The sequence below is a fragment of the Myodes glareolus genome, chromosome 7, assembly GCF_982192425.1.
Source record: "Myodes glareolus chromosome 7, mMyoGla1.1, whole genome shotgun sequence".
Classification (NCBI taxonomy): domain Eukaryota; kingdom Metazoa; phylum Chordata; class Mammalia; order Rodentia; family Cricetidae; genus Myodes; species Myodes glareolus.
This window is the reverse complement of record NC_142032.1, coordinates 60,546,550-60,570,962: the sequence shown is the minus strand read 5'-3', so window position 1 is coordinate 60,570,962 and position 24,413 is coordinate 60,546,550. Positions and strand designations below refer to the sequence as shown.

General features: G+C 45.3%; 1 protein-coding gene across 1 annotated transcript in view; it reads right to left on the bottom strand.

The window, feature by feature from the left end:
- The window catches only part of LOC125415866 (tumor necrosis factor receptor superfamily member 26-like), a 28,430-nt gene extending 5,589 nt beyond the window's left edge, over positions 1-22,841 (bottom strand). Inside the window, exons 1-9 of the mRNA XM_087908262.1 lie at positions 22,587-22,841; positions 13,269-13,356; positions 11,860-11,987; position 11,684; positions 11,290-11,401; positions 8,641-8,717; positions 5,023-5,160; positions 4,187-4,231; positions 1,084-1,161 (exon numbers count right to left, since the gene is read on the bottom strand). Coding sequence (XP_087764388.1) covers positions 1,136-1,161; positions 4,187-4,231; positions 5,023-5,160; positions 8,641-8,717; positions 11,290-11,401; position 11,684; positions 11,860-11,987; positions 13,269-13,356; positions 22,587-22,634 — 663 coding nt within the window. The 5' untranslated portion in view covers positions 22,635-22,841 and the 3' untranslated portion in view covers positions 1,084-1,135. The remainder of the gene's footprint in view (positions 1-1,083; positions 1,162-4,186; positions 4,232-5,022; positions 5,161-8,640; positions 8,718-11,289; positions 11,402-11,683; positions 11,685-11,859; positions 11,988-13,268; positions 13,357-22,586) is intronic.
- Positions 22,842-24,413: the final 1,572 nt, after the last annotated feature.

Below are 24,413 nucleotides of genomic sequence, written 5' to 3'. Positions count from 1 at the left end.
AAATCTAAAACGGCTGAAAGACACTTTAGGAAAGAAACTTAAGGAAATGTTCAACATCCTTAGTCATGAGAGAAATGCAAATCAAAACAACTCTGAGATTCCATCTTACACCTGAAAGAATGGCCAAGATCAAAAACACTGAAGACAGCTTGTGCTGGAGAGGTTGTGGGGAAAAGGGAACACTTCTGCATTGCTGGTGGGAGTGCAAGCTGCTACAATCCCTTTGGATGTCAGAGTGGCGATTTCTCAGAAAATTAGGAAACAATCTTCCTCAAGACCCAATAATACCACTTTTGGGTATATATCCAAAGGATGCCCAATCGTGCCACAATTACATGTGCTTAACTATGTTCATAGCAGCTTTGTTTGTCATAGCCAGAACCTGGAAACAACCTAAATGCCCCTCGACCGAAGAAGGGATAAGGAAAATGTGGCACATTTACATAATGGAGTACTACACAGTAGAAAAAATAAGGACATCTTGAATTTTGCAGGAAAATGGATGGAGCTAGAAAACATTATTTTGAGTGAGGTAACCCAGACACAGAAAGACAATTATCATATGTACTCACTCATAGGTGGTTTTTAAACATAAAGCAAAGAAAGCCAGCCTACAAACCACAATCCCAGAGAATTTAGACAACAATGAGGACACTAAGAGAGACTTACATAGATCTAATCTACATAGGAAGTAGAAAGTAGATAAAGGGGCTGGAGATGGCTCAGTGGTTAAGAGCATTGCCTGCTCTTCCAAAGGTCCTGAGTTCAATTCCCAGCAACCACATGGTGACTCACAACCATCTGTAATGAGGTCTGGTGCCCTCTTCTTGCCTGCAGGCATACACACAGACAGAATATTGTATACATAATAAATAAATAAATATTAAAAAAGAAAAAGAAAAAAAGAAAGTAGAAAAAGACAAGATCTAAATTGGGAGCATGGTGACCTTGGGGGAGGATTGAAGGGGAAAGGGAGAGGCAGGAAGAAGAGCAGAGAAATATGTAGAGCTCAATAAATATCAACAAAAAATGTAAAAAAAATACTGAAAGTGGTAAGATAAAAATAAAAGTATTAGTTTATACCTGAATCATAAGTGAAAAAAGTAATAAAAGAAAATCTGCTTCCATATCATTCTTACTGATGAGTAGGTTTGACATTATCTGAGAATAAGTAAGAAAAAAATTACAGGCCTGTCAGACTTTTCCACAAGTAAAACCCCCCCTCCCTCTCCCCAGACGAGTAAATACCACGCATAGACCTCCCTTCTATCAAACAGACAAACAAACAAACAAACAAACTAGAGGCTTGCTGGGCCTGTCCCAGACATTTGACTGTCATTACATTTTTTTCTGTTGTAGTCTTTAAGTCTGGAAATTCTTGATTTTTTTTTTTTGAATAAAAGAGCATGCATTGTCTTAAGTACTGAAGAGACTTTTAGACAGGGTGTACTTGTAGAGAATAGTATAGGCATAATTTTAAAGTTCTTTTTAAATCTGAAATAGAATATCTAATTTGTATTCTAAATATATTATTCTTTCAGTACAAAAATAAAATCCTCAGTATTCTGGGTGAAGAGAAAGAATGTGTTTGGAGATGTAACTTCACTCTGTATTCTGAATTCCAGCCTGCATGTCCCTGATTACATAGACTTTCCTTATAGGAATTGTGGTTTAAAGCTTGGAGTTTTTTTTTTTTTCTATTTTTCAGTTCAGAGTGACATTGTTCCAAATCATTCTTGGCAAGTAAAATTTATTCTAAGTAAATGACTTTAGCCCAGTGTCTCAGTTCCTTTTATTTTCCTTCCTTCCTTTCTTCTTCTTTCCTTTTTTCTTTTTCTTCCTGTGAGTTTCCAAGCACCAGGTGAGATTTAGGCTTGAGGCCCAGTGTGGGCAACAGTAAAATCTCAGGGCTGCTCTGAACATTTCCTGCTTGCTTCTGAAAGGGAGGAGGGAACTTAAGATTTTTTTTTGATTTGTTTGTTTGTTGGTTTTTTTGGTTTTCCGAGGCAGGATTTATCTGTGTAGCCAGCCTTGGCCATCCTGGAACTTGATCTGTACCAGGCCACAGAGATCTGCCTTCCTAGTGCAGGGACCAAAGATGTGTGTACCATCATGTGTGTCAAAAATTAGCATTTTTGATATTTGAAAATTGAAAGGTTCTAAAGGAAAGTTTATATATGGTCTAGGTTTTGTTTGTAGGTTTTGGTTATTAGTTGGCTGTGTTTTAAAAAATTATTTTACATACCAACCATTACTTCTCTTCCCTCCTTTCTTTCCATTCATACCTCCTTTCTACCTGCACCCATCCACTTCTCAAAAAGGGTAAGGCCTCTCATGGGAGTCAACAAAGCATGGCATATCAAGCTGAGGCAGAACAAGCTCCTCCTCCTCCCTGCATGGAGGCTGAGTGAAACATCCCACCATATGGAATAGGTTCCAAAAGGCCACCTCATGTGTCAGGGACAGATACTGGTCCCACTGCTAGGGTTCCCACAAACAGACCAAGCTACACAACTGTCACCCACATGCAGAGGGCCTAGTACAGCTCCATCAGGCTCCCTAGCTGTCGGTCCAGAGTCCATGAGCTCCCATGAACTCAGGTCAACTGTCTCTGGGGGTTTCCCTGGCATGATCTTGATCCCTCACCTCTTGCTCCTATAGTCTCCTCCTCCCTCTCTTCAACTGGAGTTTTGGAGCTTGGCCCAGTGCTTGGTTGTGGACCTCTGCATCTGCTTCCATCAGTTACTGGATGAAGGTTCTATGGTTACAATTAGGGTAGTCACCAATCTGATTACAGGAGAAGACCAGTTCAGGTCCCCTCTCCACTACTGCTAGGAGTCTTAGCTGGGGTCATTCTTCTGTATTCTTGGAAGTTCCCCTGGCACCAGGTTCCCCTAACTCCATAATGGCCCCCTCTGTCAAGATATCTCTTTCATTGCCCTCCCTCTCCACCCCTGCCCCAACTGGACAGACCAATTGCTTTCCTTATGTACCTATCTCCCATCCCCTCCTCTCTACCCCCTGCCCCCAGTTTACCCAGGAGATCTCATCTATTTCCCCTTCCCAGGGCGATCCATGTGTCCCTCTTAGGGTTCAGGCAGTCTTTTATAAAAACAAGACATCTTCTTTTGATTTTCTGTGCCTCAGTTTCTACTTGGTGTCAAAACCACAAGAACTTTAGCCTCTTTCCAGCACAGACTTCAGCTCAGATAAAGAGGACACAAACACCACCCAAACCCCAGGATGCAGGATGCCCACACCTGCCTGGCTTTCTGGGACTGCTTTGCCACTCTAACAAGAGCTAAGCACTCAGCAATAGGTCACCATCATAAATTTTTAGTAAGGGAACGCAGGCATAGCACCCACAGAGCCTGGGAAACTGGTGCTGAAGGTGGAGGAAAGAGAGTCAGAAACTCTTGGTCAGGCTCAGTGTTAAGAAACATTCACTGGCTGGTCTTCCAGGGAACCTGGGTTTAGTTCCCAGCATCCACAGGATGGTTCAGTAACTCCAGTTCCAAGGGATCTAGCATCTTCTTCTGGCCTCCACAGATACTGCATATATATGTATGTATGCATGTATGTAATATATATATACATATATATATATATGGAGAAAAACTCATGCACATAACTTTTTTTAAAAAAAATGATCTATTTAGGGGCTGGAGAGATGGCTCAGCGGTTAAGAGCATTGCCTACTCTTCCAAAGGTCCTGAGTTCAATTCCCAGCAACCACATGGTGGCTCACAACCATCTGTAATGAGGTCTGGTGCCCTCTTCTGGCCTGCAGACATACACGCAGACAGAATATTGTATACATAATAAAGAAATAAATAAATAATTTTTTAAATAAAAATGATCTATTTATTTATTACATATACAGTGTTCTGTCTGCATGCATATCTGCAGGCCAGAAGAGGGTGCCAGATCTTATTACTGATGGTTGTGAACCACAGTGTGGTTGCTGGAATTGAACTCAGGACCTCTGGAAGAACAGCCAGTGCTCTTACTTAACCTCTGAGCCATCTCTCCAGACCCCATGCACATACTTCATACTTTTAAAAAATCTTTTTTAAATTTCAAAGTCATATTCATCTAAATAGCAAGTGTGAGGCTAGCCTGGGCTATAAGAGATTCTAACCCCCCCCCCAAAAAAAATCCAAAGAATTCCCATCACACTACTTACAGAGCTGGGTCTCCTCTTTTGAAACATGTGGTGATCTTCGACACCCTGGTGCAGTGGAAGAAGAAGGAAATGGAAGAAGAAATGTCTCAAATGCATAGTAAATTCATACTGGTGTTTACAGAACCTGGCAACACCTCTGAACCTCTGGCTTGGGAGGGGATTTCAGAAGCCCCTTTTGCCCATCCCTCTGTCCCTTGCTCCAGGCTGGGACACCCTGGAAGGTGCTCCCTGCCAACATGACCCCTTAACCTGAGAGGCTGCTTTTGACACTATTCGGGGCTATCTGCAGTGAGAAAATTAGAGCCTTGTCAAGCACACTGCCTCTTCTGAGACCGAAGAGGTGGCTCAGAGGTTAAGAATGAGTACTGCTCTCGCAGAAGACCCCAGTTTGGTTTCCAGTACCTATGTCAGGCAGCTCATAACCACCTGTAATTCCAGCTCCAGGGCATCTAATGCTTTGATTTCTGGACACCTAGCTATACATATGTGGTGTGTGCACGCACACACACACACACACACACACACACACACACACACAGCTGCACATGACTATTTCTCGTGGATATACAGACTGCTCTAGTTCTCACCACTTCTTTTTCTTTCTTCTTTCTCTTTTTCTTTTTTCCTCTTCTTTCTTTTTTTTCTGTTTTTTGTTTGTTTGTTTGTTTGTTTGTTTGTTTTGTTTTTTCGAGACAGGGTTTCTCTGTACCTTTTGGAGCCTGTCCTGACACTCGCTCTGTAGACCAGGCTGGCCTCAGACTCACAGATCCATCTGCCTTTGCTTCCCAAATGCTGAGATTAAAGGCGTGCGCCACCACTGCCCGGCACTCACTCACCTCTTTTACAACACCTGATGATGAAGATGCAAGAAGCTACGATGTTGATGACAGCAGCTAATATGACGACGACAGCAGCCGTGACAACTACAATTTTCCAAGCTCCAGACAGGCAGAGACAATGACAGCTTGGCGTTCCTGGAATGAGACAGAAGGCTGCTGAGGCAGAGCGGAGCACAGCTGTCTTTATTAGAGTGACAAACCACAGAAGCTGCTTTCTGTCCAGGCTCAGAGGCCATGGGATGCTGCTAAGCTCCTTGGAAGGAGCTAAGGGTGACCTCACCAGAACAGCGACAGGTGGCTCTATTCCCCATACTCAGACCATTCAGGAGTCTTGGCCTTGCACTCTGTGAAATCACAGCCCAGGGAGAGCCAGGATGCAGATACATGGGGGAAGGAACAGGTTAGAAGGAACTGTGGACCCCAGACTCTGTCAGCAACTTCATGGATGACTGAAGGTTAGGGAAGCCAGTCTCTCTCGCATACCTCAATATAAAGACTTTCTTAGTCTCAGATAAAATCTTTCTATTTATTATTTATTTATTACTTTTGGTATTAAGCATCCTTCTAAAATTTTTACTCATTATTTATTTACCTTATTTTAAATGTTTAACTATTTTTATATGTATAGGTATTTGTCTATGTGTATGTGTGTGCATGCAGTGCTTTTGGAGGCCAGAAGAGGGCACCAGATCCCTTAGAGTTACAGATGGTTGTGGGCTCCCACGTGAGGGCTGAGAATGGAACCTTGGTCTTCTGCAGCAGCAACAAGTACTCTTAGCCAACGAACCATCTCTCCAGCTCCTACTTATTCATTTTTTGATACAGGATCTTGCCATGTAGCCCAGACTGGCCTTCAACTCACAGCGATCCTCTTGCCTCAACAGCATATGTGATGAAGTTACATACCTGTGCTGTAACACTTAGATTTTTTATTTATTATTTATTAAATTGCATTTTATTATTATTTATATTTACATGCTTGTGTGTGTGTCTACATGTGTATGTGCATGTGCACTCGTGTGCATACACACACATACATGCAGAGGTCAGAGGCGGACATCACATGTCCTGCTCTATTACTCTCTGCCTTACTTACACCTTGAGACAGGGTCTCTCTGCCTGAACCTGCAGCTAGACCGACAACCAGTGAGCCCCAGAGATAGAAGCTCTTATCCACTGAGCTCCCTAGCCCCATTTAAAAAAAATTATTTATTTATTATGTATACAATATTCTGTCCACATGTATGCCTGAAGGCCAGAAGAGGGCACCAGACCTCATTACAGATGGTTGTGAGCCACCATGTGGTTGCTGGGAATTGAACTCAGGACCTTTGGAAGAGCAGGCAGTGCTCTTAACCTCTGAGCCATCTCTCCAGCCCCCTAGCCCCATTTTAAAAACAAATAAACAGTTTAATGTCATGTGTATGGAGGTCAGAGGATAACTTTTTTCGGTTTGTTCTCTCCATTCACTTTTACGTGGGTTTCAGGTTCTGGGGATTGGACCCAGGTTGCCAGGCCCAAATGGCAAGAGCTTTTATCTTTTGAGACTTCTTGTCAGCCCCTCCTTGCAGGATTTTTTTTTTAATGTGTGTGAATATTTTGCCTGTATGTATATTTGTACACCATGTATGTGCCTAGTGCACAAAGAGTTCGGAAGAGGGCATCTAATGGTTGTGAGCCACCACATAGGTGCTGGGATCGAACCCAGGTTCCCTGCAAGAGCATGTGCTCTGAACCCCAGACCCTTATCTCCAACCCCATCCTGCTTGTAGCTTTTAATGAAAACTTTCTTTAGGAGTTGTGGAGGTGGCTTGGTTGGTAAAGTTCAGGCCACACACAAGAGCATCTGGGTTTGCATCCACAGTACCCACACAGTGCACATCTGCACCTCAGCACTGGAGTGGGAGGGTAGAGACAGGCAGATCCTTGGAGCTCATTGTCTAAGCCAATCTGGCCAAATTGGTAAGCTCCAAGTTCAGTGAGAGACATAAGGTGAAGGGGCTGGAGAGTTGGCTCAGTGGCTGACGGCACAAGCTACTCTTCCTGAGAACCCAACAAAACCCCTTCTAATTTCAGCTCCAGAGGACCCAACATCCTCTTTCAGCTTCAGCGGGCACCTGCTCACACAGCATTAATCCATATACTTGCACATTACATTGTGTGTACATACATATGTTAAAAATAAGTCATATAAAAGAGAGAGCAATGGAAGAAGACAATGTCGGCTTCTGACCTTCACACACAGATGCACACATGTGCACACATTTACACATATATAAACACACTACACATATGCATAAATACACAAAAAACTTTCTGTGGAAGTGGACAAGCTGAATTTGAAAGGTAAAGCGACACATCACAGCTCTCAGGTGTTCAGACTACATTATAGAAGGAGGAAAAAGAGGGTTTGAGCCCTTGGACATCAGGACCTGCTGTGAAAACAGTTGGTGACAGATACACAAATAGAAGGCCCGGACTCACAAAGACCTTGGTTTGAGACTGAAGTACCAGGAGGGGTCGCTGCAGCTCGACTCTGGGATTTTGTTCGCTGACTAAGACAGATTCTTACATTTTGGGTTTTGAGCCTAACCTATAATGGCTGACCCATTTCTCCAGTCCAAAGACAGGATTCTTTTTTTTTTTTTTTTTGAAGATTTATTTATTTTGTTTACAGTGTTCTGTCTGCATGTGTACCTGCAGGCCAGAAGAAGGCACCAGGTCTCATTACAGATGGTTGTGAGTCACAATGTGGTTGCTGGGAATTGAACTCAGGACCTCTGGAAGAACAATCAGTGCTCTTAACCTCTGAGCCATCTCTCCAGCACCCCAAAGACAAGATTCTTGACCTGCAGTTCCCAAGCAAAATCCAGCCAGCCCATGGCTTGCTTTTGTAAAGTTTGATTGGCACATGGCCAAACACAGTCATTTGTTCTTAATCTCTGGCTATTTTCTCTACTGTGGTAGAGTTTAATAGTAACTATAAATACCAATGTCACCTTCTCAGCTGTTTTAGCTTAGGTTTCTATTGCTTTGGTAAAACACCATAACCAAAAGCAATTTGGTGAGTTAAGGGTTTGTTTCAGCTTATGGTTTGAGACCATCTTCCCGGGAAATAAGGCAGGAATCTGGAGGCAGGAAATGCTACAGAGGCCGTGGAGGATTGTTGCTTACTGGCTTCTTCCTCATGGCTTGCTATGTCTGCTTTCCTATAAACTCCAGGACCTCCTACCCCAGGGTGGCATCATCCTCTGTGTGCTGTGCCCTCCCACATCAATCACTAATTAAGAAAATGCTAAATAGGACTGCCTACAGGCCAATTTGGTGGGAGATCATTTTCTCAGTCGAGATTCTCTTTTCCTATAACTCTAGTCTGTTTTAAGTTGACATAAAAAACTAGCCAGTACACCAATGAACATTTTTTGGGAAGAGGTATTTGATTCAGGGGTTCTCGGTGTAGCCTTGGCTGTCCTGGAACTGGCTCTGTAGACCAGGCTGGTCTTGAACTCAGAGATCTGCCTGCCTCTGCCTCCCGAGTACTGGGACTAAAGACATGCGCCACCACCACCCAGTCCGTGAACATTTTTAATGAGAGTTTAGGAGACAGCACCTTACCTGACTCTGAATCCGACGTGTCACACAGTGTGTCCATCGTGGCGTTGCACTGCCTGATGACTCTGCCATTTGTACATCTGGAAGGAAAGTGGAGGAGTGTGTTACTTCCCACCCAGGCAGCCCAGAACTCTTCTCTACCCACAGGGTTAAAAAGGACCAGCCCCATCCCAGCATGGCCCTGCTACGCCTTGCCATTCTGGCAAAAGCACTCTGAAGAGATTAGAGTTTAGGGGTGTCTGTTATATTTAGGGAAGGACCCTCTGCCCTCCTGGATAGAATGTCCAGCTATGAAGACCTGACCTGCTGTCCCTCCACATAGAGAGAAGTTTGCCTAGAGACAAAGACAGTGTGAGCAAGGAAGAGGCAAACATGTACAGACCATCAAGAGCCTGCATCAAACTGGAGTTGAAGGCAGTCTTTACTCACACAGTTCAGTGTTTTCTGAGTTATGTTCATGGGTATCTAACCTGCCTCACAGATGCAAGTTGTTGCCTGGTGTGGTGGTGAAAACCTTTGATCCCAGGCCATGGGAAGCAGATGTCGGGTAAATTCTTGTGAGCTCAAACCAGTCTGGTCTACATAGTGAGTTCCAGGCTACCCAGTGAGACCCAGTTTCAAAGGTGTGTGTGTGTGTGTGTGTGTGTGTGTGTGTGTGTGTGTGTGTGTGTGTAGAGATGGCTCGGTGGTTAAGAACATTAGTTGCTCTTCTAGAGAAAGTAGGTTCTTGTCCCAGCATCCATACAGTGACTCACAACCACCTACAACTATAGTTCCAGGGAATCCGCGATCCTCTATGGACCTCCATGGGCATCAGACATGCAGGCAAACATTATGCACATAATAAACAAACAAATAACAGATTTAAGCTATTATACAAGAGACCTCATTGCTATAGATACCTCCCAAAAATGTCCTCCCAAGCTCACGTGTGCCTGAAGCCTTGGAACTTCACCTTGCTTGGAACAGGGTCTTTGCAAATGACGTTAAGTAAAATCGGAGTCACACTGGGTTAGGATGGGTCTTAACCAAGTGATTAGGGTCACTTGATTGCAAGAGGGAAACAGAGACAAATGCACAGGAGCAAAGTCTACGTGGAGAGGGAGGTGGCAACTAGAGTGACATGTCAGCAACCACTGCCACCACCAGAAGATAGAAGAGGCCAGGGAAGAGGCTCCCAGAGCAGTGGTTCTCAACCTGGGAGTCTCAATCCCTTTTACATGGGTTATATATTAGCTATCACACACATCAGATATTTACATTATGATTCATAGCAGTAGCAAAATTACAGTTATGAAGTAGCAGCAAAATAATTTAATGGTTAGGGATCACTGCAACATGAGAAACTTTATTAAAGGGTCACAGAATTAGGAAGGTTGAGAAGCACTGACCTAGAGTCTTCAGAGGCAGTGAGGACCTGTGAACACCTTCGATGAGGACCGGTGAACACCTTTGGTGTTGGACTTCTTGACTCCAGAACCATACAAGAATAACTTTCTGCTTTCATTCCCTGCTCATGGTCATTGTTAGGTGGCCACCAGATTTTTTTTTTTTACTTTTTTTTTTTTTTAGGCAGAATTTCACGTAGCCCAGGCTAGCCTCAAACTCATTATGTAACCAAAGATGACCTCGAACTTCTGGTCATCCTGCCTCCACGAGCACTGGGATTATAGACATCATACCTGGTATATAGGGTGCTAGAGACTGAGTCCAAGGTTTTGTGTGTGCTATAAAAGCACTCTACCCACTGAGCTAGACTCCTGGTTCCACTGAATTCCTTTCTAAAGTTTATTTTATGTTCAGATGTGCGTGCATGTGCATGTGAGCTCAGATGTCCACGAGACCAGCAGAGGGCGTCCGGTTCCCTAGAGCTGGAGTTACCGGCTATTATGGGACTCCTGAGGTGGGTGCAGTGAACTGAACTCAGTTCCTTAGAAAAGCAGATCATATCTTAGCCCTGAGCCATCTCTCTAGCTCTCCTTCCCCGCTCTAAATTAACAGTAAGTCACTTTTGTCATCCTCTCTGCCTAGAGTTCTTTCCCCCTGAACTTTTTGTGATTTCATCCCTCCCTGATTCATTGAGCCTCTACCCAAAAGTAATCTTTTGATTTTTCCAACTGAGTGTGCAGTGGCCCCCAGGGTCATGATTCACTCATCACCAGTAGTGTTTTTTCAGACAATATCTCTATCCCAAACTGACCTTAAACTTGCCATGTAGTTTACCTTGACCCTCCTGCCTCTACTTCCCCAGTGCCAGGATCACCAGGCTACAGCACCACACCTGGTTTATGCAGTTTTGGGGGTGGAACTCAGGGCCTTGTAAATGGTAGGCAAACCCTCTATCAACATCACTTCATTCCCAGTCCATATTAGTGGTCTTATGCTATGTTTATATCTCCGTTTTGTGTTATGCTATGTTTGTGTCTCTCACTGTTGGGGCTCAAAGGTTGTTTGTTGAGTGAGTTAATGAGTGAGTGAATGAATGAATGAGCACTGACTCCAGGCAGCTTCCAGGAGGAAGCATCCTTTGTTTGAGTTCATCTGTGCGGCAGGCGCTACCCTAAGGAGCCCCTCTACAGTAAGACTCGGGGGCTAGGGGACTAGGGGGCAGGAGTGGGGATCTATACTCATTGTCCCTCCCCTAGCTGGTACCTGCTGCACCGAAGACACTTCTCCACACAGTTTTCAGAGTTACAGTAGGTTCCCTGCTTACACTGGCATTCACGATCAGCCATCTGAGAACATGCAGCCACCTCCTCTTGGTCTATGGAAACAGGGTGGCTGCAGGTCAGTCACCAGGGTGGGAGTCTGTCCCAGTGTGCAACGTTCTACGACACAGTTAGGTCATCTTCCCAGGCTCTTCATCCTAGGCACATAATCTGCCTTCACCCTGTCGTGTAACACAGGGACCACACAAACACAACAACCTGCCTTCCTTTCCTTCCTTCCACAGAGTTTCGAACTGGACAACAGAGGAATGGGAGGAGTACCCAGCCCCAAAGTTTCCCTTCAAGGAAACATTCTACCATGGAACAGTGCTCCCAACCCTAAGAGGGGGAGGAGGGAGAAAAAAGCTCATTGGGCCTTTGTGTCTGGTAAAGAGTGTGAAGAAGCCAGAGTTTGCCTTCTTCATTATCTACCTGTGGCTCCTCCCCCTGTGAGTCTACCTGCTTTAACTATCAGTGGAGAGGCTGCCCTCACGGCCACAGCTCCACACTTAACATCCCGGCACTGAGAGCATTGAAAGCAGCCAAGTTCACTGTTATTGTGCGTCATGAAGTATCCAGGTTCACATGGGACGCATTCGCTCTTACCATGGTCCCTCTGGCATGGCTTAAGGACGTAGGTGCCTATGTGAGAGGAGAAAGGTGTTTGGGGGCCTAGCAAAGCCCTGGTCCCTGAAGTCTTGGTGGCCAGACCTCCTCATAGTACCCACTCCTGGGCCTCCAGCCTCCTTGGAACTTTCTAGTTGGATACCCAACCACAGTCTTCATATTAAACTTAATGTATGGAGGCCCTGTGTTAGTCCTTGGCTGAGACTGATGTCCTGCTGGGTGTCCAAGCAAGCACGTTCTTCTGCTCCACTTCACAGTCCTAGAGAGCTGGCTTACAAGAGGTCTATGTGTCCATTTCCCCCTCTCATGCCAGGTTGCTGCCATGATGGTTTCACAGAACTCCAAAGTCTAAAGATGGGATCCTTGGCCAAGGTCCCCACCACATCAGTTACACTGTGACCATCTTCTCAGCCTATGGCAGAAGCACAGGAAAGACAGCCGCACACTTAGCAGTATGAGCTCTGCACATGTGCCGGCTCCCATAGCAGTCAGTTAGATCAGTCCCATCTCACTATTTCTGCAATATGCTTGTAGGGATGTCCCCCCGCCCCCTGCCACGGCTGTGTACCCACAAGTGTGTGCAGGTGTGTATACAGACCCAAATGGGTGTCCACAGACCTGTGTGGATAAAAGTGTATGCGTAGGTGTGCTTGCGGGTAGGGATGCGTGTTGTGAAATAATTTTTTTGTACACTGTGAAGATTTGTCACTTGGATTTGTCTAATAAAAAGTTGAACGGCCAATAGCTAGGCAGGATTTGGGGGACAGAGAGAGCGCTGGGAAGTAGAAGGGCAGAGATGTGGGACAAGGCAGTCAGAGGCAGAATGAGTTGAACACACAGAGTGGGATGGAGGTAAGAGCCACACGGTAGAGCGTAGATTAACAGATAACGAGAAGTCTTTCTGTAGTTTGTTTGGGAGCCGACCGGCAGGACAGAGAAAAACTAGTTACGTATTCACACAGATGCATGCTGATAGTTGTGTGGGAGGAGGGCGGGGTCCAGGAGCAGACACAGCATCTCCTTGCTCTTCTGTAGAGCATGCCATGCCCACCTCTGGACAGGCACAGTCTCTGGTTTCTGTCCTCCAAAGCCAGGGGCAGTTGCTTAGGTAGGGGAGGGGTGGATAGGAGGACAAGGAGCAGCTGATTGCTAAGGAGACACCCACTTCCCCTTTTCTGTCAGATTACACCTCTCTCCATGCAGTCTCCAGTTCAGCCCTAGGTAAAGGCCTATAGCACCTTTTCCCAGCAGAAGGCCAGCCTTGTGGAACGTTCTAGAAAGCATTCTGGAACTCACCAGCGGGACATAATTGGCAGCAGAAGGTATCAGATTGGAATTCATCTGCCCTACATGGGCTTGAACTGCTTACACTGCAAACTGTTGCCTAGGATCAGAAAGGGAAAACACAAAGAGACCCATCCATTGGTGACTCTCAGCACAGAAGAGGTAGATGACTTCGGCTCCCATATGGACCCTTTTGCAGAGCAAACACTACACTTATGCATCAAAGCCTGAGGCCCTGAGTTCGGATCCTTAGCGTTCACCTGGGCACATAGAGCATGTCTAACTCCAGCACTGAGGATGGAGACAGGCAGATCCCTGAAGTCCATTGGAAGTCAAGCATAGATTAGCTCTAGGTTCACTGGAAGACCTGTCTCCCTGGCTGTAGTGATGGCTCAGCAGTTAAGGGCATTGTTTGCTCTTCCAAAGGACCTGGGTTCCATTCTCAGCACCCACATGGCAGCTCACCACCATCCGTATTTGAGTTCCAGGAGATCCAACACCCTCTTCTGACCTCTGTGGGCACCAAGAATGCATATAATACATATAAACTCACTCTCACACACACAGAAATAAAGTATTTTTTAATCTTACAGTTTATTTTTATGCATATGAATATTGTGACTAAATGTGTGTGCCACACGTATGCTTGGTACCTGTGAAGGTCTCCAGACCTCAAAAATATGGTTTTTTTTTTTGGTTTTTCAAGACAGGGTTTCTTTGTGGAACAGCCCTGGCTGTCCTGAAATGTGCTCTATAGACCAGGCTGGCCTCAAACTCTCAGAGACGCCCCGCTTCTGTCTCCTGAGTAGTGGGATTAAAGGCATGAGCCACCACACCTGTTTGATTGTTTAAAAAATGTTGAGGGCTTGGTGATGCATGCCTTTAATCAGAAGGCAGGCAGACTTTTGGGAGTTTTGGTATCCAGAACTACACGGTAAGACTCTATGTCAAAACAACATTTAAAAAATTTTCAGTTTCTATGTGAGTATCTGCGCACATACATGTATGTGTGCTATGTGTATGCAGTGCCTGCTGAGGCCAGAAGATCCTTTGAAACTGTAGCTTCCATATGGGTGCTGGTAACTGAGCCTGGGTGTTGGGCCCTGTCTCCCCTTACTCCCTGGGGTGTGTCTCTGAGGACAGTTCTGGCCAGCCAGTTAAAGCTTCCTGCTAATTCTTGTGCTCACTCTGCTAGCCTGGTGAATTAGCCTAGGGCTTTGTTTTATCTTTGGTATGGCAATTTCCCACCTGCCCAGGAAAATCACACAGCGCCAAAGTCCCTCTCCACTGTCTGTCGCTGCTCTCCACCCCCTGCCTGGGAAGATACACACACAGTGCCAGTTCCCCTCGCCCCCCTGGCTGGGTGGGAATTCCTTTACTGGGGCATAGGTATATTAGCCTTACATTCTGCTAAATAAAGTGGCATTCAACTATTTCTTGACGAATGACCCAGGTCTCTTTGTGTGTGTCTTTTGTTCAATCCCCAGGCCTTCGCCCAAGCTCGTGGTAGGTACGGAAGGCGTGCAAACCGTACCGGGAGGAGGGTGGTGCAGAACTGGGTGCTTACACCTGGGTCCTCTGTAAGAACAGTTAGTGCAGATGTGTTTAATTATGACTTTGCTGTACGTATCATCTAATAAGCTTTAAAAAGAACGGCGAATACTATCAGCCATTGTGCCATCTCTCCAGGTCCCAGGATAACCCAAACCTGTGAGGCAAAATAAACTTCTTTATCCTTAAGTTAGTTAAAATGGTTGTAGAGTATGTGTGTGTGTGTGTGTGTGTGTGTGTGTGTGTGTGAGTGAGTGCAGTGCCCAAGGAGGCCAGAAGAGGTCATTAGATCCTCTGAAACCAGAGGCACAGGTGATTATGACAAGGATACTAAGCATTAAACTCAGGTCCTCTGTAAGAGCAGAAATTGCTCCTAACTGCTGAGTCATCACTCCAGCTCATGCTAAAGATAATTTTGAGCTTCTGATCCTCCTGCCTCCACTGCCAGGGTTCTGGGCTTGCAACTGTGAGCTACTGACATGGGATTCCCCTCTGGATGCTGTGAATACCATTGGTCAATAAAGGACTGTTTTGGACCTTCAGCAGGGCAGAACTTAGCTAGGTGGGGAAAACTAAACTGAATGCTGGGAGAGGGAAGCGGAGTTGAAGAGAAGCCATGGAGCTGCTGCCGGGGTAGACACACTGAAACTTTGCTGGTAGGCCAGACCTCGTGGTGATGTACAGATTAATGGAGATGGGTTAAATTAAGATATAAGGGTTAACAAATAAGAAGCTAGAGTTTCTGTGTGGTTATTTCGGGAGTCTTGGCAGCCAGGAACCAACAAGTAGCCTCCTTACAACAAGCTACCATCCCTTGTTTATGTGGGATATATGCTTACTGAACAGGCACTCTACCAACGGAGCCATATTCCCAGCTTTTTTCCTTCAGTACTTGAAATTAAACCCAGGAGCTCATATATGCTAGGTAAACAGTCTACCACTGAGTTACATGCCTGGTCATTTTTGTATTTTTTATTTAGAGACAGAATCTCATTAAATGTCCAGACTGGCCTTGAACTCATTCTGTAGCCCAGGCAAGACTTGGACTTGCAGTCTTCCTGCCTTCTCCTGAGTAGTTGTGGTTACAAGCCTGTGCATCAGCCCTGTATTTGGTTACTTTTGTTTTTGAAACAAGATCTTGATTAAGTTGCCCAAGTGGTTTAGTCAATGTTCTACTGCTGTGACGAGACACCATAAGCAACCCTTTAAAAGGAAAACATTTGGCAATCTTACCTAAAGCAATCTACAGATTCAACGCAATGCCCTTCAAAATCCCAGCAAAATTCTTCACAGACCTCGAAAGAACACTACTCAACTTCAAATGGAAAGCAAAAAAACCAGGATAGCCAAAACAATCCTGTACAATAAAAGAACTTCTGGAGGCATCACAATCCCTGACTTCAAACTCTACTACAGAGCTATAGTACTGAAAACAGCCTGGTATTGGCATAAAAACAGACAGGAGGATCAATGGAATAGAATAGAAGACCCGAATATCAATCCACACATCTTTGAACATCTGATTTTTGACAAGGAAGTAAAAAATATCAAATGGAAAAAAATAAAGCATATTTAACAAGTGGTGCTGGCATAACTGGATATCAACATGTAGAAGAATGAAAATAGACCCATATCTATCACCATGCACGAAACTCAAGTCCAAATGGATCAAAGACCTCAACATAAAGCCAGCCACACTGAACCTCATAGAAGAGAAAGTGGGAAGTACACTTGAATGCATTGGCAAAGGAGACCACTTCCTAAACATAACCCCAGCAGCACAGACACTGAGAGAAAAAATTAATAAATGGGACTTCCTGAAACTGAAAAGCTTCAGTAAAGCAAAGGACATGGTCAACAAGACAAAATGACAGCCTACAGAATGGGAAAAGATCTTCACTAACCCCACATCAGACAGAGGTCTGATCTCCAAAATATACAAAGAACTCAAGAAATTGGACACCAAAAGATCACATAATCCAATAAAAAAAATGGAGTACAGACCTAAACAGAGAACTCTCAATAGAGGACTCTAAAACGGCTGAAAGACACTTAAGGAAATGTTCAACATCCTTAGTCATGAGAGAAATGCAAATCAAAACAACTCTGAGATTCCATCTTTCATCTGAAAGAATGGCCAAGATCAAAAACACTGATGACAGCTTATGCTGGAGAGGTTGTGGGGAAAAGGGAACACTTCTGAACTGCTGGTGGGAATGCAAGCTGGTACAACCCCTTTGGATGTCAGTGTGATGATTTCTCAGAAAATTAGGAAACAACCTTCCTCAAGACCCAGCGATATCACTTTTGGGTATATATCCAAAGGATGCTCAATCATGCCACAAGAACATGAGTTCAACTATGTTCATAGCAGCTTTGTTTGTCATAGTCAGAACCTGGAAACAACCTAAATACCCTTCTACCAAAAAAAAAACCAGCCTACAGCCAGGCGGCGGTAACGCACGTCTTTAATCCCAGCACTTGGAAGGCAGAGGCAGGCAGTTCTCTGTGAGTTCGAGGCCAGCCTGGTCTACAGAGTGAGTTCCAGGACAGGAGCCAAAGCTACAGAGAAACCCTGAATCGGAAAGAAAAAAAAAAAAAGAAAAAGAAAACCAGCCTACAAACTACAATCCCAGAGAATTTAGAGACAACAATGAGGACACTAAGACTTGCATAGATCTAATCTACATGGGAAGTTGAAAAAGACAAGACCTCCTGAGTAAATTGGAAGCATGGGGACCTTAGGGGAGGGTTGAATGGGGGAGGAAAGAGGCAGGGAGGGGAGCAGAGAAAAATGTAGAGCTCAATAAAAATCAATTTTAAAAAAGGAAAACATTTAATTGGGGCTGGCTTACAGTTTCAGAGGTTTAGTTCACTGTCATCATGGCGGGAAGTGTGGTGGTGTGCAAGCAGACGTGATGCTGGGGAAGTAGTTTGAGAATTCTACATCCAGATGCAGGCAGCAGGAAGAGAGATCTACTTGGCCTGACTCAAGCTTTTAAAACCCCAAAGCCCACCCCCAGTGATACAGTTCCTCCAACAAGGTTATATCTCCTAATCCTTCTCAAGTAGTGCCACACCCTAATGACTAAGCATTCAAGCATATGACCCTTTGGGTGGGATTCTTATTCATTCCCCTACGCCAGGTGAGACTCAAACTCCTGGACCAAGTCTTTTGCCTTGGCCTCCTAAATAGCTGAGCTACAGGTGTGTGCTTCCACCTCTGACTTTCTACGTTTTGCTGTTCAAAGGGCATTGATGCCTTTGGAGATTTGAAACGGGGGAGGGGTCCTGAGGCTGAGTTTAAGACTGCCTGCCTACCGTGGGCAAGGCTTTGCTTATGGTTCCTAGCACTGCCAAATTTCTCAAAATAAAATAGTAAGATTGAGGGGCTGAAGATGTAGTTGAGTTGGCAGAACACTTGCCTGGCATGTATGAGGCCCCGGTTTCCATCTTCAGCCATGTGTATCATTGATGCAATGGCACATGCCTGTGTTCCCAGCTCTTGGAGGGTAGAGGCAGGAGGATCCTTAGTTCAAGGGCTACCAAATGAGGTCCCAAAGAAACTCAGGAAAAATGGCTAACCATGGTGACTTTTTAACATAAACATACCAAGGTGCACCTCTAGCTGCTGGCCGCCAGGCTCTTGCAGTATCATAGGTACCTGTTACAGAGTCCTGGCTCCTCTGAGCATTTCTCTCTCCACCCTACCCACACCGTCTACCCTAAACCTCTCCAGACCCCCAGCTTCCCTTCCCTTTCCCCAGCTTCTCTTTCCTATAAGTGTTAGCATCCAGGAACACCTTGGCCCTGACCCTGGGAACCTGGCACCCCTCTGCAAATGACAAGCAGTTCCCTGACTACAAGCAGGGGCAAAGGTTCCTTTAAGAGACAAACTCCGCCCATTCCTGAACTTGCAGTGCTTCTCTCTCTCTCTCTCTCTCTCTCTCTCTCTCTCTCTCTCTCTCTCTCTCTCTCTCTCTTCCCTATCATTCTTCTGAAGAGGTAGGTCTCTGCCCCTCCCCCTTCCTTCTCTCTCTCTCCCCCCTCCCCCACCTTCCCTCCCTCCCTCTCTCTGTCCCCTTCTCTCCTCTTAATAAACTTAGCATCCAAATTCTGCCTGCATGGCTACTCCCTCACCTGCTGTGGTTTGGACCAACCTGCTGTGGTCCAACTCGCTGTAGATTATAACAATAAGAATCTGTCATTTCGGCCATGAGCTTTCTTGAACTCTTGGTCCTTGGCTCCCCTCTTAGTCCTCTTGCCCTCTCTCACTTCTCTTCCTCTCTCACCCTCCCTTTCCTTCTCTCCTCTCATGCCTGGTACAGTCTACTGGCCATGTCCCGCCTACCACTCTCTCTCCCTGTTTTGGACTTTTCCAGATGCTTCTGTCTGTTCTCTCCCTCCTATCTACAATAAAAACCTTCTCCTCAACCATACCTAGGGGTGGTCATGTCTTCATTTTCATTCAGTGTTCTCCTTTATTTATTTTGTGGTGTGTATGTGTATGGTACACATGCAGGTGCGGGCACATGTTTGGGTCCCTTGCCTTTGCATGCATGTGTATAGGGAGGCCAGGGTTTGATATTGGGTGTCTCCCTTGATCTCTTTCCACTCAGCTTACTGTGGCTAGGTCGCTCACTGAATCCAGTTGCCCTAGGGAAGCCCTGCCTCTCTCGACTTCCTGAGGGGTTGGTTACAGGTGGGCTACCATACACAACTGCTTTTACATTGTTTATAGAGAGCAGAACTTTCGTCCTCAAGACTGCATGGGAAGAGATTTATGGCTCTCCTCTTTTTATTTGCTGCTGCTGTTGTTAGGCGTGGTCTCACGTAAACCAGGCTGGGCTCTCACCACACAGCTGAGGACGACCTTGAAATAGTACTCTCTTCCCCCACTTCCCCAAATGCTGAGGTTACAGGCTAGGCAGGCACCAAATAATGAAGCCAGGAGGTGGCTCAGTTGTTAAAACACTTGTCTAACAAGCATATGGACCCGAGTCTGGATCCTTAGAACCCAGGGAAAAAAACTGAACAATATGGCACTTTCTTGTAAACCCAACAATAGTAACTCCCTGGGCAGCCTGACAAGGGAAAATCAAAGCTTGAAAAAGAACAGCACTGTCTTTCTACTAGGTTTCCTTTCTGCTAGGTTTCGTAAATGACACAGTTCAGGATGTTTTTCCCACAGTGACTCACTGCACCTGCCGTTCTGAAAGCAAAGGAAGTAACCAGGAGAGGAAGGGGAGGGTTATCCTTCACATTCTGATATGATGAATGAAAAAAAAAAACACCCCCAAACCACAAAAACCTCCATTTGGTACTCCATCCATCTTGATACCTACTAGTCATTTGTCTGACTCCAGTTTCTGGAAGAGAAGCTCTTGGTAACCCCGTGCTCTAGAGTTGGTGGGACCTGGGAGGATGGAACTGATAAATCAGGTAGACTAAAGTCTCATGCAATTGCCAACTTTATTTAGAGCATCTAATAATTTGTACTCTGATGGTTAAGAGGAGTCACATGAGTAAAGCGTACCATCACAAGGACAAGAGGCATGTGGCAAAAACCCGTTTGCCAAGGAGGCATATAAACAAATGACAATAGTCAGTTGTAATGGGCAATCCGAAGTCAGCTCACTGCTATCTTCTACACCTGGGAGGGCAATGGAAACACCTTCCGAGAACAATTCCATGCTTTGGAAGAAGCTCAGGTCACAAGACTCTTATCTTGTTTTCTTGGAGTTTTCTCATAAGCGCTCAGAATTCTGACAGGACTCCATTCTCGGACCATGTCCCGGCAAACCTGACTCAGTGTTCCCCCACCTAGAAATGTACAGTGACCATCCTCCTGTTATGTGAGGACTACTCTCTTCTGGCTTCTGTGACCTGCTCATGTAGACATTCAAGTTACCTTGACTACCTAATCTTGGCAGATCAAAACAGCTCTTGGCCTGTTTCTGCAGATGCTCAAGGTCTTCTTATGGTTTTGCCTTAAAAACAAAACAACAAACAAACAAAAAACAACAAAAAGCCTTCAGCCCCACTTCTCATTGAAATCTCAGATTTGGCTCAGAGATTGTTGTCGCGCTAGCAGTAATCAACAAATCTTTTCATTATAATTGGATTGAGTCTATGGTCTTTTTTCAGGGTTCAAGAACTTCACAACATTGAAAAAGTGCCCAGAATTACATGCCCATCCATGAAAGTCCCCAAGGGACTTAGTCTGAAGACACATGATGACTTGGGGGTTCACATAACTCCAGAGGTTGCTGAGGGCCACTGACTGAAGGCCAGCAACTTGGGAGGCACTACTTTCTAGGAGAGAGAATCTCGGCAGACAGTCAGGCGGAGAGCACCATTTTCAAGTGGTGATTGCTTTCACTCTTTGGGGTGAGACTAACCCAGAGCCAGCCTGTTTCTGTCAGCTTCTCACACAGATCAGCTACTGTAGCAATGCAAAATAATAATAATATCTTTTTTTGTTTGTTTGTTTGTTTGAGACAGGGTGTCTTACAGTCTGGGCTGACTTTCAACTCCCTGTGTAGCTGAGGGTGACTTTGAACTCCTGATCCTCCTGTGTCTTGGGGTTACAGGCCTATGTACCCTGACAACACAATCTGGGGAGGTAATCACACTTGGAAAATGCTAAGGGGTAGTCAGTTTTGGTGGTTCAAGCCCAGGATTCCAGCAGTCAGCAAGCGAGGCAGGAGAAACAGGAGGTAGAGGTCAGCCTGGGACAGATATTATGCATCTGTCCCAAAAGAGGGAGGAGGAAGGGACGGGTGACATAGCTTAGTGGGAAAGGTGCTTGTCAGCAAGCCTGACAACCTACGTTTGATTCCCTGGAACCCACAAGGTTGAAGGAAAGGACTAACTCCTGACAGTTGTCCATTAATCACCACAAGTGAGCCTGGCCCCCACCTCACACACACACAATAAATAATATAATAAAAAACATTAAAAATAAAAAAAAATACGAGGGGCTGGAGTGATGGCTCGGCAGCTAAAAGTGCTTGTTCTTGCAGAAGACAGCACCCACACAGTGGCTCACAATAATCAGTAACTCTAGGACTAGAGGGTCCGAAGCTCTCCAGCCTGTACTGGCTCCCTACACATGTACACAGACTCACAACATGCACATAGGCTGTACTGCCCCCCTACACATGTACACAGACTCACAACATGCACATAGCCTGCACTAGCCCTCAGAATGTACACAGACACACAACATACACACAGAATTAAAATAAAAAAATAAGTCTTTATAAGGTGAGAAGGGACAAAGGAGTCTCAGGAAATAATAAAACCAGTTTTGTAAAAAAAAAAATTAGTTATATTGATTCATGCTTTTAGTCTCAGCACTCAGGAGGCAGAGGTGTACTAATCTCTGTGAACTCAAGGCCAGCTTAGTCTACATAGTGAGCCCTGGGATAGCCAAAGATAAATAGTGAGACCCTGTCTAAAAAAAAAAAAGAAAGAAAAGAAAGAAAAAGAAAACAAAGTAGAAGAAAAAGAAAGAAAAAGACAAGCTAGATAGCAAAAACAAAACAAAACAAAACAACCCACTGTTTGTAGCAAGGAAAGCTAGGGATATAAATTAACTCTGTCTCATTAGGTGTTGGATCCTCTCATCTAATCTTCTACCTCCACCATGCAGACCAAGAGCTGGCAAAGGAGACCCATTATTACCTCTAGGCCCAATCACACATACTGCTCTGGAGATGACAGCCTGCCAGAAGTCAGCTGGGGTCCCCATCCCCCTGCTGTGCCTCCACTCACCCACAGAAGCAGCCCAGGCAGCAGCAGCAAATGTTCCAGTCTGGCCATCAGAGACAGAGGCAGGACAGGGCAGGGATGGGATGCTGAATGTGAGGCCTAACAGTTGCAGCCCAGGCACAGCCCTAGCCAGAGAGGAGGAATTTAAAACCACTCCTTGCCTGAGTTCTTCCCGTGAGGGCCTCACCCAGGTTCCTCGACTTCCTTCCTCCCTCGAGATGTCGTTGATTTTGAAATTTACAGAAAAGTTTCTCAAAACCTCCACTCACCACTCCACAGTACCAATGACCGGCAAAAGGCACTTCAGAGCCAAGGTGTTTGGAAGCAGAGGCAGCCGAAGGGATGCATGCACTGACTGACAGTCAGTCTACCCAGACACTGGAGTGTGAATCAGCCATAAAGAGGAAAGAGAGCCTCCCACTTGTTGGATGCCCCTCCAGAGCTCTGGGCTGCAAGGAGCTGGTTATATCAAAAGACAAATACTGCCTAAGTCTCCTGCTGGGGACCCAATAGTCTTAGGTCTACTGGGGCAGGAAACAGGATGGAGTGCCAAGACTGGAAGGAACTGTGACTAAGTGAGTGGCTCATGGGGATACAGTTTCAGTTTAGGAAGACAGAGAGTTCTGAAGGTGGATGGTGGCAGGACTGGCTTGATTGCACAATGCTATGGATGCGATTTGTGCTTTGGAGCTGGGCACTCAGACATGGTCAGAATGGTTTTAAAATTAAGAAACTGAAGTCGGGCAATAGTGGTTCATGCTTTTAATCCCAGCACTTGGGAAGCAGAGGCAGGTGTATCTCTGTGAGTTCGAGGCCAGCCTGGCCTAGAGAGCAAGTTCCAGGACAGCCAGAGCTACACAGAGAAACTCTGTCTCAAAACAAAACAAAACACCACCAACAACACAAAAGAAAATTCTTTATGAAGAAGAGTATACTTGCTGGTTTTGTGTATCAACTTGACACAAGCTAGAGTCATCAGAGAGGAAGGAGCCTCAGTTGAGAAATGCACTGTGAGATCCAGGAGTAAGGCATTTTCTCAGTTAGGATCAATGGGGGAAGGGCCCAGACCATTGTGGATAGTGCCATCCCTGGGGAGGTGTCCTGGGTTATAGAAGAAACAAGCCCAGAAGAACAATGAAAGCAAGAAAGTAAGCAACACCGTCCATGGCCTCTGCATCAGCTCCTGCCTTTGGCATCCTGCCCCATTTGCATTCCTGTCCTGACTTCCTTCCATGATGAACAGCAATGCTGAAGTATAAGCCAAATAAACCCTTTCCTCCCCAACTTACTTTTTGGTCACGGTGTTTCATTGCAGCAATAGAAACCCTAAGACATAGATGGTGATTAATACAGAGACCTGTAGTTGATAAGAGGCTTCAGAATATTCCATACCCCACCTCCCAGGGCTGAGAGATCATTGTGGAAGAGATACTGGAAAGAGTGTAAGGATGTAAGATCCAGTGTGTGTGTGTGTGTGCAGAGAGAGAGAGACAGAGAGAGACAGAGAGACAGAGAGAAAGAGGGCAAGGAGAACAGAAAAGGGGCTGAGTTCGGTGGTGCACACCTTTAATCCCAGCCCCCAGAGGCTGGAAAATAGCAAAGAATTCAAGGTCAACAAGGTCTACATAGACCCTGACTCAAAAGAAGAAGAAGAAGAAGAAGAAGAAGAAGAAGAAGAAGAAGAAGAAGAAGAAGAAGAAGAAGAAGAAGAAGAAGAAGAAGAAGAAGAAGAAGAAATTAGTTTATCAGATTATCAGAAACGTAGTAAACTGATTAGGCTGCCCCATGAGACTACAAACACAGGAACACAGGTCAGGAAGTAATGTGGTC